This window comes from Arvicanthis niloticus, chromosome 13 (assembly GCF_011762505.2).
Source record: "Arvicanthis niloticus isolate mArvNil1 chromosome 13, mArvNil1.pat.X, whole genome shotgun sequence".
In the NCBI taxonomy this organism is placed as follows: Eukaryota; Metazoa; Chordata; class Mammalia; order Rodentia; family Muridae; genus Arvicanthis; species Arvicanthis niloticus.
The window spans coordinates 3424782-3441985 of NC_047670.1; the positions used below are offsets into that span (position 1 = coordinate 3424782).

Here is a 17204-nt window from a genome sequence, read left to right on the forward strand (position 1 = left end):
AAGCCAGTGCAATTGCTAAAGCAATCATTAATTCTGTGGTAGTGTTGTTTGAGTCTATAAAACAGCAAAAATGGACTTTTAAAGGAGAGGATTATTGTTTTTATCTCTTATTCTGTTTTCCTTGGAGATGTATAGAAAATTACAGCCATCCTATAAAAAGACAAGCATTGAGTTGCCCGGCAGTGATTCAAGATGGTCATGTTTAAAGCTTATGGACAATATCTTAGTAACACTCTTTCAATATCTGTGTGCAGCTAGATCATAGCTTAGACTGTTACCATGGCAGTCAAGAAAGAATGAAATTACCACTTGGATACTTACTTATTCTGATGTTCTCAAGGAAAATGATTGCTTCATTGTTACATCATTTGCTTTTATCATACATATTTTCAAGTCATGTGTAAAATATTGTAGTTAGCTATAAGTGGTCCTATGACAACCACTTATAGCTAAGCTAAGAAGGCAAGCCTGTGATTTTGCAGAGTACAGTGAGTCCCATCACCTACTAGAAGAACTGTTCACTCTTTTGGTATAATTTTTGCTAATCTTCAGCTTCATCTGTATTTTTGTGAACCTGTCAAGGTTGCTTATTAATGCTAGGCTTGGCACAACAACTTCTCTCTGCTGCTACCTATACAACATTTTCTTTAGGAATGCCATTCTTAATACAACTGTACTAAAAGCTTATCTGATCTTAAACATGAACATAGCTTCCATTTGTGTCTTGAACATTTTCCTACCATACTGATCAATGGTTTAAAGTTTTAAATTCCAAAATTGATAAAACTACTTAATTATGAAATGATTAGGAGACATTTGTGTAGTTCTATTTTACCTTATGCTTAGCCTTGTTGAAAACCCAAAATCAGCATAGTTTCCTACTGTACATGTTTGTATTACATACTATACACAAACCTGATATATTTGTTCTGGAATTGTCTTCATCTCTTTATACTACTGGTTGGTTTTTCCTTCATTGCAACCCCCAGAGACCTTATTCACACTATGAACAGTCAATGAAAACATCCATGCTGATTTCATTCCTGGTTGAATTTCTCTTCCATAATTCACTCTCATCCTTGCCCTTCTGTTATATTCAGACACTTGAATTTTTATCACTTAGATTTCTGATTCAGTGAAACTTAACTCTTCATGATAATTATAAGTTCATAAAATATTAATAAAAATTTGTATTTATTTCCTGTTTACTATGTGCCACATTTTGTTCTGAGCGTGTGAGGTAAATCTTATTGGTCATAATCATTTGAGTTATAGACTATCATATTACGAAACACAGATTTACAGAAGAGTTTCACCAGTTTTTCAAGTTACCTATCAAGAAATGTCAAAATGGTACACAGATCATTGGCCCCATTGTTAAAATATCTAACCACAAAGCAGTCTTACTGGAATGCATACATGTTTGCCCTCCAGTCAAGAGTATGGAAATAGCTTTGCTTCATGCCTCACCTAATAATATTTCTTTTCAGCCTTTTCAGTTCGCTTTACTCTCTTGAACATAGAAATCCTAAGGAATCTTTGTGTTAAGTTAAGCAATAATTTAGTGCTCAATATTTCTGCAAGGAGAATAAATTCCCCATAAAAAGTACACTGTATAACTCAGCAAATGCTCCAGGTGAGAATATTGGCATGGATGAACTCTTTTTGTTTTCTCCGTAGGTATTAAAAGTTAAATATTTCTGCTGTTGGATATTTTTATTTATAGATAAATATTTCAATTTCTCTACTAGATAATTATTTTAAATAATGTTGTACTAAAGTATACATGTATCTCTCTCCGGATTCAGTTTAACAAGATCTCATGAACACAAGGTACTTGAAAACCCAACAGAAACCAGAAAATCTGTAAAAACTCATGTTAAGACTTACTAGTTAATGCATAGTCACAAAATTAAACAAACAAATACAAGTCTAGAGTTAATAAATCAATTGACACATGAGTATGCAATATTTAATTCACCCCACATAATTTAATCTGCTTTTAATCAAATCCAGAAAAATTATAGTAGCCAAAAAACATTCTAAGTATTACATATTTTAGTACATTTACCAATAATAAAAACATTTGTCAATATGTATTCACAAAAGTATCTTTGGCTCTCTTAGTCTGCTGGTTCCTGATAGCTGCATTCATTTAGAAAATTTCTTAATCTCTTATACATCGGGTTCCTATATGCAAAGTGGAGATTATAGAAGATATTTGGATTAAGCAGTTAGTGCTATTCTTGGCACACATGAATGGTTCACAAATGTCAGCTTTTCTTAAAATTTTTCAGGATATATGACAAGTTTTCTAAAAAATATCAGGTATCACTGCAAAAGCAAAATGAATAGCACTATATATATGTGTGTGTGTGTGTGTGTGTGTGTGTGTATGTGCGCGTGTGTGTGTGAATGTGTGTGTGATATTTTTAACAGTTCTTTGAGTCACATGTAAAAACCCAAAGATATAAATAAAATGCATATGCATATATACACTCACATAATATGCATAAATAATATAAATTCATAACATTAAGTGTCTGTAAATATTATTTTAAATGAAACACAATAACATTACTCATTTCTCTTTCTTTACAAGGTTAAATGACTGATTTTTAATCATCAATGGAATACTGAATTTTAGAAAAATTAGTTAAACTTGGCTTTCAAATACTTGACTTTATAAGACATTAAATAAATAGTGATTATGAAAAAAAACTTAGAGAAAACAAGAATCAAGTTTGCTTTTAGAGCAATAAGAACAAAGTCATTTGCCTCAGTCTACAACACAATTTACTTAAACACAGTCTTGCCTTTAAAATCATTCCCAACTTCTTCTAATTAAATATGATCATGAGAGGGAAAGGTCTGTCTTGGTATGTGAAATTTGAGCCTCACAGGGTAGAGAGAGAATGATTTTTTTCAAGAAGATCCATGCATTTCCCTCAGGTGCAGGTGTAGGCATTGTGATTGTTGGCACTTGTAGATCATTAGCCTTTTTAAAGTCCATGCATAGAGGAAAGAGAATTGTCCATTTGTATTATTTTCTCCTACCTTCCAGAATGAAGTGGACATTCCTAAAAGAGTTAAAATATGAGACAGTATATTAAGTTTCCAACTGATTAGTTGTCTCATGAGTATCTTTATTTTGAGGATTATCATTATTGGATGAAGAAAGTTTTCTATGTTTCACTATGTTAGAATGATTTCTAAAGCTCTTAGAAATTTAAAAGTTACACAAATATGTATCAATTAATACTATAACAGTATCTCACAGGTTTGGTTGGGAAACTTGCAAGAATGCATCAAAGATAAAAATACAAGAATTTAGATATCTATCTCTTTTATTTTAGGCTGTATGAGTGAGGTGATCGAGGCCAGTCATACGTGGATCTCTGAGTCCGGTAAGATGTATGAGAGCTGTTTTACTAAGTCTAAACAGCAGAGTTAAATGACATTGAGATAGGAGAACTCACTCTACAGTCAAAACTGATCACAGGAAACTAGTAGCTGAGTTTCATTAAATGATGCTCCTTGCAAATAGTCCTGCATTGTAAGAACTCAGATAAACCTTAAAATTCTTCCTGAGTTCAAGAATTGTTATATTATTCCAAATTTTATAGACAGCGTTAGAATATGGATATTATACATCATGATAATAATAAATACTAATAATACCAATAAAAACACTACTAATGATATAAATAAAAATAAATCATAAATACAAAATAAATATTAATAAAAATAATAAATTAATAATACTAATGCAGCTAATGATGCATGCTTAAGAGTCGAAACCCTGTTAAATGATTTTCTTGATCTGTGTACCATTTTGACATTTCTTGATAGGTAACTTGAAAAACTGGTGAAACTCTTCTGTAAATCTGTGTTTTATACTATGATAGTCTAAAACCCAAATGATTATGACCAATAAGATCTACCTAACATGATCAGATCAAAATTTTGCAATATTATTTTTTATCATCAGACCAACTTGATATTTCATTTTACATGAAATTCTTCAATAAAATCCACCTACTCCATTTGTTCACCTTCCCTAACAATCATTTGATTTTCAAGAGGTGAGAGATTCACTGAAAAGCTTTCATGAGTGAAAGAGCATTGGAAACCAGGTTGTTCAGTGGATAATAGGAATACTCTAGAACAGTGAACAAAGTGATTTTTTGAAAATGTTGATATGAGTACTTTACAGTCTATTCCCATCACAGGTGTCTGATAGCTAAGCATGAGAACAGTGACTATAGCATGTGCCATTTCTCTAAATCAATTATGACAAGGCAACAGTTATCTACTTTTTAATACATCCACCATAATGCTGAACATGTTAAGCCCCTTCATAGGATATTAGCATATATTAGCAAATGATTATTCAACACACCAGGAAAAAAATGCAACATGACGTATCCTTAATTCTAACAGCCCAGGAATAGTATATGCTTCTGATTACCAACATTGTACTATTATTGGGACATGAAGCATCACTAAGACAATACCTCACCAGAGGCAAGCAATACCTTAGCTTGATCTGGCTTAGGTCTTCTGTTAGTCACAGAATCTATAATGTGAGAGATTTAGAGGAATAGGGTACAATAAAGAAAGAAAAGCACAGTATATAGAGGTTATGAAGAATATAGAGAGAACCTCAGAAGGAGAAGGAAAATAATGAGTAAACTCTATTTGAAGGAATAATGCAAAATAGGTATGAAGACTAGGAATGGCAAATAACTGGCTTCAAGGAATTTCCAAAGTCAGTATGTGACTTTCTTTACTGGATGAATATTCATCATAACTTGAACAAGTTTATAGGAGACAGAGGGCTGCTTAGATATCAGTTAGCTGAATGATGAAGTCAAAAAACAGCTTCACGAGTATTTCAGTAAAATGTTTATGAAGCAAAGATAGGATTTTATTTCAGGAAGTGAGGCTATTGTTTTATACATGGTACGAGATGAATAGAAATATCATTTATAAAGTACAGTTTAATTTAAATTTAAATATTCATATTTAAAGTAGTTAGATGTAGACTTACCCAACAGACAGGAATGGCTCCTTTGATTCAAGCCTGTAAAATATGAAAATGTTATTTTTATATAATAATTTGCTATACATTCAAACATTGATTTTTACATGCATATGGTAAAATATTGCACTTCTTTTGATGGAAATGTGTTTTTTAAAAGTTGCACTCCCAAACTGACACTTTGAATTTATTTAGCTGCCCAATCCAACTAGAACATGAGTACATATATATACATATACATGTACATGTATATATATACATACATATATATGTGTATATATACATATACATGTACATGTATATGTATATACACACACACATATGTATATATATACACATATATATACATATATATATGTATATATATATATACATACATACATACAGTTTGGGAATGCAGCTTTTAAAAACATTATCTCAGTAAGAGTGAGAGTCAAATTTTTGGTATCTAGTTATTTCATTAATAGTGGCAATTCATTTCTAGACGTTTTAATATATTTACTTTTAGTTGTAACAGTAGAACAATCTATAGTAAATTTGGCTAGATATTATCTGAGTACTTTATTTACAGAGGAAATCTCTGTAGTGAGAAAGGAGAGGAGGTGCCATACACAGTCAATTTTAGGGATGACACCTTGGGAGAAGTGGTGATGTCATGCCAGAGATTACACTTCTTCCCTTCCCACAAAAGCATAGTGTTTCCTGTACCTCTAAGAGAACTCATCTCTCAAGACTCCTTACTTTGTGAGTGTTAGTATTCTGTCTAAACTCCACCTCCACAGTTACCTGGCAACAGCCAGGTATTCTCCTCTCCAGAGTTACCTGGCAACAGCCTGGTAGGCCTGGCCCACTATAAAAGGGGCTACTTGCCCCCTCCTCTCTCTCTTACTCTCTTACTCTCTTGCTCTCTTGCCTCTAGTTAGACCAATGTTAGACATCTGTGCCCAGCTTAGAACAGACCACTTCAGACCAAATGGTTCCAAGGAGTGGGGGTGGGGGGGTTATTCAGGAGATAGGGCAAAGGTGGGGGGAAGAAGATGGAAGAAGAGAGAGGAAGGAGAGAAGTAGAGGAAGTAGAGGCCGGCCATGACCACATGGTGAGAGGGGGAAGAGAAGGGAGGAGGGACAAGGGGACAGAGAAACTAGGGGTAAGAGAGTAAAAGATTAAGAGAGAGGAGGGGGCAAGCAGCCCCTTTTATTCTGGGCCAGGCCTACCTGGCTGTTGCCAGGTAACTGTGGAGGTGGAGTTTAGACAGAATACTAACAGTGACATCTCCAGAAATCTACTTTAAGGGCCTCTACAGCTCATACTGATCAGGGAGAAATGGTACAGACCGACTTTAAGCTAATTTTCTAATTTCATATATCTCCACATTCTTTATAAAATGTCACATTTTATGTACTCCTGAATTAACAAAGAGACTTATGTATTTTTAATTGGATATTTTATGTATTTATATTACAAATGTTAACTCCCCTCCCAATTTCCCCTCCGGAAGCCCCCTTTTCCCTCCTCCCTTCTTCCTGCTTCTATGAGGATGCTTCCCTTTCCATCCACTCTCAAGCCACATCTCAGTGCCCTGGCATTCTAGTACAATGGGGAATCTAGCCTTCATAGGACCAAGGCCCTCTCCTCCCACTGATGTCCAACAAGGTCATCCTCTGCTACATATGCAGATGGAGCCATGGGTCCTTCCATGTTTACTCTTTGGTTGGTGGTTTAGTTCCTGGGAGCTCTAGGGTTGGTTGATAGTGTTGTTCTTCCAATGGAGTTGCAAACCCCTTCAGCTCCTTCAGTCCTTTCCCTAACTCCTCCATTGGGGTCCCCTTGCTCAGTCCAGTGGTTGGCTGTGAGCATCAGCCTCTGTATTTGTCAGGCTCTGGCAGAACCTCTCAGGAGACAGCTATATCAGAAACCATCCCATATACAGACACCAAACCCAGACACCACTGCAGATGCCAAGAAGTGCTTTCTGGCAGGTATGTATTTTTATTATAAATTTTGTATACAGTTATGGACTAAATTAGGCCAATAAAGAAATATTTTAAGTAAATACTGAAATTCATGTTTAAATGCATGGCAGCCAGAGGACTACCACAAATGTCCCTCCTTAGGAGCCAGCCATTTCATTTCTATTTTCATTTTTGTTTTTAGAGAAATTCCATCATTGGCAGAGAACTCAATGATCAAACTAGTCTGGCAGGCCCTAAGCACTGAGATTACAAGTGTGCCATTATGCCTGACTGTGTTTAGTATTGGTTCCTCTGATTAAACTTGTGTTCTCAGTTGCAATGTGAGCACTTCACGGGCTGGACTGTCTTCCTCACCCCTGCAAATACTCAATATAGAAGTCATTATAAGTAAATGACAGGAAAATATATAAAAAATATATAGTTTTATATATTCAGGTTGGCAATGGAAATAAATGACTGCATCAGAATTTGACAGACTATGTCAGTAGTTTGCTTCCATTCTCTTTTGCATGTACCAAAACATGATCTGGTAGCAATAAATCTCAGTGCTTTGTAGACAGAACTTGAATGACCTTCTGACACAGACAATGATGTTACAGCACAGAGGAGGATATGAAAAGCAAGAGCCCTAGTAATTGCCCTATACATCCAAAAAGAAATAAGCAGGTTCAAACACCAGTGGTTGTTAGGGGTTTAATGGTGTGTATTTATGTAGTCTTTTCCTTTTGTGAATTTTAAAGATTCTTATTTATACCTTTAGGTAAACTAATGAGCTTCTTTTATTTCTTTGGTATTCTTTTTTGCATGTGTGTTATTAATAAGCTAACAGACACAGGGGAAAATTGTGAAAATTAATAACAACACAGATGTTTCCTTAATTAGACCAGTGTTCACTAATAACAGAAAAGCACAAAAGATATGGGCATTAATGAACTGATTCTCCAATTTTAACCAATAATTTTAACCCACTTATGCCAGGCTTCAGTGTAAGTGTACAATCTGCCTATGTGAGGTGAAATCCTTCAGCTTCTGAACTATCACTTAAGAATTTTATTGACCTGCATTGCTGAAGAATGTCATAGGTAACCCAAATAAAAACAAGGCAATAAAAAAGTGTGCATTTACTTGCCAGTATGCAAAAGCTAAGTTCAAAATGTGTTTCAAATCAGAATTATTGATTAAATGTTTTTAATTTCTGAAAATTCCACATATGCGGCTGTTTCATTGGGACATGCAGGGATGCATATTATTTTGCTGCCCTTCATTGTAACTATTTTTAGTCTGACTTTCTAGCTCATTGTCCTTCTTCTCTTACTACTACACTCATTTGTCTATTATTCAGCAATTGCTAATATCAATTATCAAATGGACAGAGTCAAGACTCAACCAAGAGGTAAATCTCTGGATATGACATTGAAGAAATTTCTAGATTGAGGTGAGGTTGGAGGACACAACATGACATCAGACATTAGCATTCTATGGCTTGGGGTCTTGGACTGAATAAAAAATTGTAACTGAATATTACTATACTACACTCTGTGCTTTCTCATGAAGGATGACAAGTTACCGCATGTTCCTGCCTTGAGGGACTATATCCTCAAACTGTGAATTTTTTTCTGAAAGTGCTATTGAGTATTTGTCACAGCAACAAGAAATATAATGAATATATCCATCAAATGTTTCATAAAAACTTTCATGGAGGAAGTCAGAGTTTTACAGGTGGTATCAGTTTGAAAGTTTTGACGGTTATTTTATACCTAAGGCTGTTGTCAACTTTAGTCTAAAGGTACTCACTATGTAATGTTATATTTAATAAGTTTTATTTTTAGTCATAGACTAAGAATGCTTTATATTTTTATATGGTAAAAATTCTAAATTTTTTTTGTCTGGTGAAATTAATATTTAATGTCAAATTCAACATCTTTAGAAAGAGTTCCTGAGAATATAGCCATGAGTTTGACTTACATATTCCAATATTGTTTGTGCAACAGCAATGTATTGGATAGTTGGATCAGATATGCTGTGTCCACAATGTTGTAGTGTCTTTTGTAAAACAAAATCACTACTCACTCTACATAATTATCTTTCCTGAAGAAAATAGAAACAACCTTTCCAGAAATAGACATGGTATTTTTAACATATAGCAAGATTTCTCCATGATTTAGAAAATCATAGTAATTTGAATTGTTTCTCTGTTTCTGAATTTCATCTTCTGTTTTAGTGCAATTTCTTCTAAGACACCACTTTCATATCACCATATTTCTTGATAATTTTTATAGCACTGGAGGATGACAGAACCTTAGGGTCATGTGCCTAATATGCACAACCCAGGTGTTCATCATCTTGCTTAATGCATTTCTTACTGAACAATTCACCAAAAAGTAATGGTCTACTTGCTGCCCAGATACTCACACTTTAGGAGGTTTTTTGCTTGTTTGTTTAATTTTTGTTTGTTTGTTTGTTTGTTTTGTGCCTTTGATGATTTAGTTCTCTAGCAAGTGCTGTTTATGATCTCTTGCCTTATGGATGATGTCTAAAGTTTATCTCAATGTAAGTTCTTTTCCCACATTAATCTCTGATGCCAGTACTCATAGTTCTTACTGTGACAGTCTTGGGACACCTTTAGTATATTAAAAGTAAACTTGGAGTTTCATTAAGCATGGAAAAATACTAATGTGCATCTCAGTTAAGAAAAGAAATTGGTCGTAGTTTAATGTATGTCTTTCTGTGGATCCTGGTTAAATATGATCTGTGCACGAAAAAGGAAAGATATTATTGCCCATTAGACATCACAATCCATAGATTCTAACACTCCTGAGCATCTACTTGGTGAAACATAACAGACATTCATGAAAAGAAATTGTCATGGCACAACTTCTGTGTAAAAACACTGCAGAAGAATGTCAAAGCAGTTCACGTTGAATGGTTTTCTGCTTTGGTAACACACACTTAGTTATAGATCAGCATCATTAATTAAACTTTCTAGGCTTGAAATGTAAGAAATATCAATCACACTTATGGTTCCCAATTATATGACATACATCTTTATCTATTCATGTTTCTATTAAGAACAGTAGGAGATTGAATGCTTAGAGCAGCTATCAGAGTTCCTGCCGCTGATAGGATGTTGTGTACAGTTTATGCTAAAGACAGATTGCCAACACTACATGTATAAAGTGCTTGTTTTAGTCCTGAAACTTGAAGAAACAACACAAAAGAAAAAACAATGAGAAATATCCTTTCAAAGAAAAATTGCTTCTCAATTTAGTGCTTAGAAACAGATGTACATTGTGATATGCCCAGAGAGAACTTGCTAATGAGTTTTTATACAGTAAGTGTTTTGTGAGAAAAAAAAAGAGGGAGGGAGATTGATTTTATTTTTCCTAAGATTTACTTTTCCAAAGAAGTAGGTAGTGAATTTAATAATACTTCATTCAGAGCCCAATAGAATTTAGCAGTAGAATAAAATAAATGTACCATAGTCATTAGAAGAAAAAAGTGGAAAATTGTAAAATAGAACACAGAATTAATATCAATAGGGAGAATTAATGAGATTAAAACTACACTTAACCACAACTAATTTACATTTAGTAAAGACCATCATTCAAAATGTTTCATCATCACTCACTTATTTAAAGATTCTTCTATTCTTTGAGGTAATTATCACAATCCATTGGAATATGCAGAGTAAAATATTATAAGCATGTATCTTCTCTCATGGTCACACAGCCAATAAGTGATGGAAAGTTGAACTCAGGAAATCTGCCTCTAATGTTTCCATCTGCAGTTCTGTGTGGTGTGCATCCCTGCATACCTCTCTAGTCCACTGTTTGCCTTGTTAATGCAGCACTACTTCCTTGTTGCATCTTCTTGATGGAAGTTCTTGAGCTCCATTGAGAAACCACAATTGTTGTCAAATGCCATCTTCTCATTTCATAGATTCTGTGATTTGTGTCTCTCATATTGTTTGCTTCTGACATATGACTGTGAGCACACACTGAATGTTTGATAAACACCTCTAACATAAAAGGTTCCAAGTGAAGTTCATGATCTCTGGTTGTTTTGCTCTCCCTTGTTTATTCGCTAATTCTGCTCTTAGATCTCTGATGTAAATATTCACTCTCAAAATAATCCTCAACTTGCACATGAACTTTTTGAAAAGCATCCTTAAAGACTTTCATCCCTCAGTATTATCTGGAGCAACCACATCTACTCCTAGAGCTGCTTTCTTGTGTCCAAATACACATGTCATGTCTCCTACTTCTTTAAATACTTAGTGTAAGTCACAATGGTTTGTTTTCTGACTATGATTGGCAGCACTCTACCACTCATACTTATACCTGTTAAGATTATACACCTGAAACAAAAGAGCTTCCTAAATTTTAAGTACCATAATTATGACGTTATTTGTTTGGTTTTCTGAGGCAGGGTGTTATTTTGTCTTGTAGGCTAGCCTTGAAATCATTGTTCTCCTGCCTCAGTTTCCTAAATACATGGATTACAAGCATCTAGCATTGTGTATATTATTCATTTGAGAATCACAAGAATGACTTGACAGTAAACTTTCACTACTTTGCCATCTCCTGATCTTGTCCTTTATGTAAGGACTAAAAGTCAGAGTCCTTAAAATAAATGACTTCTCTTACAGTCTATAGCCAGTGTAACTCTTTGTCTTTTGTATTTTACTATTTCTATGTATATGCTTTGAGCATTAGCTATAGTGACAACATTGTTCATTTCCTAGGTGGTGTTTTGATTTCTTACCTTCTTATTGTGTTTTGATAGACACACGTCAAACATTAGAAAGATTATTATTTTTCTAGGAAACTAAAATATTTTAGACAAACATGTCTAATAAATGCATACTATGAATATGAAAAAAATAGTCTTTTATAGTTACAGGATCTTATAGTTAAAATGCCAAATAACAATACTATTTGCTCTTGTCTGATCCATTCTCTTTAGCAATGACAGCCCAGGCCCAAATGCATATTTAGCAAGTACATGATATACAATTGAAGTATTTATATCTGAGAATCCATTTGCCTAATTTTCTCCTGACTGTGGTATTGGAAAAGTAAAGAATGTGCTGTTTCTCAGTAGTCTCATTAAGATAATAAAAATAATAAACCGAGTTGACAGGCCTGTTTTGATCAGGAAATACATACATTCAGCTATTAAATAAAGAATAAGTGGACTGATAATTCCATGTTGTAAATCCACACAATCCCAGAACTTACCCCAAAGTCACATAAACAGCATACAACACATTGGTAAATTTACTTAGACATTTCTTTACTGCCAATGTAATTTTCAAAAAGATGTCTTCATGTGGCTAGAAAAAGAATTCATGCATAACTGTAGATGAGTTTCCTGCAAAATACTGAAAGTTGAGATTTGTCTTAACTCGCTTGAAACAACACAAATCGAAATAGTCTCGTGATTCTGCACTTGCCATCTAAAACTTCATAGCTAGAAAACAACTATTTTGGAAGAACAAACATCTCTTTAATGGGAAAAAAAAGAAGCTTCTTTCATATACAGCATTGGGTAAGACATGCATTGACTTACTCTCCTCTGCCCATACACTGGTGTTAATTTTGTTAGTGATGTCTTTATTAGAATGAAAGTTCAAAATACAACATTAAAAACACTTGGCATAGGTACACAGTTGACTCTTGTAGCAATCACATTATTTCTCTAGCCATGGCTACCTACAAGGGCATAGTATTGAGATGGATTACAGGGATTATCCCTAGTTTAGTCATGCATTGTCAACAACATGAGAGAGACAGATTCTGGGTTAGACTGAGTGGATCATCTAAGATCTGCAAACATGAGCAACCATCTCTTTAAGAGCTGGCATGCTCGAGAGCTGGGAGGTCAAAGAAGCTCTAATTTTCTTGTCAGCTCTGATTAATTGATGATGGCTTCTAGGAGCAATGTGTTGACAAGAACTCTAAAAGCTTCTTAGGCCAGAGGATGTGAGAGAGTTGTAATTAACCTATTTTTGCTGCAGCGGTGAAGGAGGATAGAAAAAGAATGATGTCTAAATATGTATTTACCCATATTATATTAACAGGAAGCACAAAAATTTATTCAGGGATACAAAATGAAGTAAATGAAGTAGTGTTCAAATTCCCTGGAATAACAGATTTACAGATCATGTGCCAACATGAACATAACAATGAATATTATTTAGTTTCTTCTATGTTACAGTGAACAATCTGAATTTGGAAAGAGGCATTTTAACACATTTAACCTTTAGAACCATCTTGTTTACAAAGTTGCCATCATTGTCATTTCTATCTTATAAAGGATAAAACACAAATTTTTGTTTATTTTTTTCCAGATTTTAAAACTAGAAAAACACAGAGCATGATATTCCCAGAAAGTATGCCGCTAGCCTTAATATTACAGCAAATTTTTGTGATTTTCCTGTATTTTTTTTCGGTCATTAAGTAACCAAACTAACCTGCAATTCTAAAGAAAACCCAGCTTGTTCATTCCTACGGTAGAATATTTCTCCAGTGGATTCAGTTTCTTTGGAATAAAAAGTAGCTTTGCCCTCTCCTCCTGTAATACCATTTTCAAGGGCATTCATGTCCAATTGAAATCTCAGCTAAAGGCTACCATCAGGCCTCTTGGTAAGCTTCATTTGCAGTTACCACAATCTGCACTGCTTTCCCCAGGGACAAATTAATAGATGGCTGTAGGATCAGGAAAGAATCTCACTGAGGTTTTCACACTCGCAGTCATGACTTTTGCCTCATTGGAAATTGAGGCTGCAGGGTTCGTATCCCTTGGACAGTCTGTAATGTTCTTTCATGACTCTGCCAGAGGATGTAACTACAGTAAGAAAAAAAGCAAGACTTCAGAAGTACCTCCTGGCAAGAAAGATCATTAGCCCTTGTAAGATTCTCTTGGGAGGCTTAAAATATTTTATCTGATACTTTAGGGGTCTTCAGTGGGAATGGGAAGAATATTTCACCAAGGCAGTTCTGTGACTTTATCTTTCTCCAATATGATCCTAGCATGTACATCACTGTTCTACAGTAGAAGTTATACACACAGCTGTACAGACATTTCTAGTAAACTACATAAAATAATTTCCCCCCCAAAAGTACTTTCAGACACAATAGTTTACAATGGGACATTTTCTCATTAATGTCCTGAGCTTATGATGTGAGAAAGTGGTACACAGAAAGCAAGCCGGGAGCTTCTATGCTGTCTCTTTCAGCTATCTTTAGTTGCATGATAATGGCTAATAAATCCAACAGATCAACTCCATCTACCTAGAGTGCCATCTGTGAAATCAGAGCATCAGTCATCAAGTTATTCAGTTATTGATCTCAAATCTCAGTCCTGTATGTTGCCCAGTTGCTCTGTCATTTGTCATTATTCTATATCGGAAGATAAAGATGTTATTCAGTGCAATTTGATGCAGTTACATGTTGACTGGTCATGCTAAGTTATGGCACATATGAATGGTGGTTAGCTACTAGATGTATTCTCAGAAATCAGTAAGATGGAAGAGCAGCTGACATCTCCCTCTTAGGCCTCCATATTCTATTACTTATCCTTTCCTCTTATACTCTCCAATTATGTCCCACCTTCTCACACACTGCAGATCCCAGGTCAAACATTACTCTTTCCCCTTCTCTTAGCAAAGTGTGTAAGACTCTTTCAGATGCAGTTGTTGTTAATATTTGATAGAGTGTTTGAAAACAACAGCACAGTTTTGGATGCACTTTCTTAACTAGTGTTGGGGGCCGACTTTTAGCAGAAAGCGGCTATCAGCTTTGCAGCCATCTTGAGCCATATACCCTGACATGAGATTTGGATTACAATAGCCTACAACAGCTGAGCACACTCCGATAATCTTGGTTTAGATACCTTGAGATTAAAGGTGTGTGAGATTAAAGGTGTGTAAGATTAAAGGTGTGTGACTTAAGAGTATGACTTAGAAGTATAGAGATCAGAGTTAGAGACAAGACCTAAGGGCATGATTAAAGATGTGACCAAAAGGCGTGGCTTAGAAGTAAGACATATAAAAGGCAGAGACAGATGGAGAGAATGAGACTATAGAGGGAGAATCAGACAGGAGACACTTAGAGGAAGAGAGACTGAAGAATAAACGGGATTGAATCACACCTTGTCTGGTCTCCATTCTTTGAGTCTGCCCTCACCCTCACTCTTGCTGAACCCCGACCCGCAGACCGGAGCAGCAGCTTGGGCCGGGATACAGTGGCCGCCCAAATGTGGGTCGGCCCGCGCCTCAACATTTTGCCTGGGCTGCAACATTTATTTTGGCCGCCCCAACGTGGGGCTAGTGTAGACCCCAACATTATTTTGGCACCCGAACAGGGACTCGAGCTTGGGCCTCAACAAACTAGGTTGTTGTTTTCTTGCTCATGATAATATTAGTCTCAGTTCCTGTATTGTAAAGCCCAGTTCCTTTCTGTTGTAGTTTTTAAATACCTACTCCTCTACCCTTCATTGTCTAAAGGAATCAAATATTTGCACTTTATTTCAGAATATGATGATTAATTTTTAAATGTATTTATTTTGTATATATGGATGTGTTTTCTACATACATGACTGTACACCATGAACATTCAGTGCCCATGGATGCTGGAAGAAGATATCAGATCTAAAATTGGAGTTTGTTGTCATCTGCCTAAGAGGATGAAGGGACTTGAACCTAAGTTCTCTTGAAGATCAAAGTTCTTAACCACTGAGCAAACTCTATAGCCTAGAATAAAATGATCTCTACTACCTTATGTTCATTAAATTGAGCAGTGACAATTACCTAAGGGAGTTATTCAGAGTCTCTTAACCCTGGAAGAAAACTCCTTAACAACTGGCAATGTAAATGTGTTATCCCTCCTACTGCAGCTATAGCTGTCCTAAAGCACATGGGTCTCTCATTCTAGGGTCTACCTTTTCTGACTTCTTTCTATATTAACATGCATAATTTGGTCACATTTAAAAAGGTGAATATAATTTCTGGTTTATTCTCTTCAAAAATGTAAATAGCTTCTATTATGCAGAATCCATAATAAATTGCGAGTTAACATGAATGTGATAGAGTATTCGATTCAATCAATATTCTCACTGGGAACATCATTCACTGTTTCTTACCACTCAAAGTGGCTTAATAGTTGTTTCTTTTGAGTTGCTGGTTTAAACTTCATGTATCAAACTTGAAGAATGCAGTGTCTGGAATACTCTTGCCTTTCTTTACGATACAACTATTCTTACCCTTCCTCAATGATTTGAATTTCATTTGTATATGGTTGACTCTTGCATAATCCAGTCCAGACTCTTTTTCTAATTCCAAACTTGATACTTTCTACTTGACTTTATTATTCAGATGTCTCATAGATATCTCAATTTTAATGTCACAGAACTGAACAATATGCATCCTCCACAGCCTCTTCCATCTTCTCCAAAAATTCATTTTCTCACTGACATGATTCTATACTTACTTGACTCCAGATTTTTAACTTCCAAGACCTTGAAAGCATCTCTGGTAAGTAGTCTGGTCATTAAATAGTTCCTTTTTTCTACACATCAAGGACACATCTTACCCTAATGGAAAGAACGTGGCATTTTGCAAATCATGATCTCCCTGCTTCAGCTTCCTGATTTCAGGAATTCTAAAGGTATGTCATGGCCAGCTTTGTTTCTCCTTCTTAAAGTCAAGAATTCTGACTACTCTGAGTTCACCTTTGTATGACAAAATCTTTAATAGTCATAGAAAAAGGCTAAGTGGAGAATAAAGCTGAATCGACACAAATGGGCATAGTACTCTGGCTAATATACAAAATGAATTATGCACCAGCTATCTACCCATCACACAGAAATGAGGTTTTCAACTAGAAATATTCAGACCATGGAATATATCAATTTTTAAAAAGAGGTAGCAGATTTGGTTATTCCTCATAGATGACAAAAACAGGCTTGACTCCATTCTTTATCTTAGAGTCTACATCCAATATGCCAGTAGTCTTGTCGGCTCTGCTTGCAAAGTATGCATGCAATATAACAAACACTTGTCTATCTCAGTAGTGACAGCTTGGTTTTGCACATTCCACTTTTAGTTCTCTGCAGAATATCTCCACTTGCAGCTACTATGATTCTTCTGGATATATTTATGGCCTAAATCAAATGCTTATGCCAT

At 35.1% G+C, this 17204-nt stretch overlaps 1 protein-coding gene across 7 annotated transcripts in view; it reads right to left on the bottom strand.

Annotated features, from left to right (window-relative positions):
* Ralyl (RALY RNA binding protein like) overlaps positions 1-17204 on the bottom strand; it is a 677304-nt gene that overhangs the window by 108637 nt on the left and 551463 nt on the right. For all 7 annotated transcript variants that reach the window (XM_076911218.1, XM_076911217.1, XM_076911216.1 and 4 more), the window contains one exon: positions 5054-5086. In XM_076911218.1, the coding sequence (XP_076767333.1) occupies positions 5054-5086 (33 nt within the window). The remainder of the gene's footprint in view (positions 1-5053; positions 5087-17204) is intronic.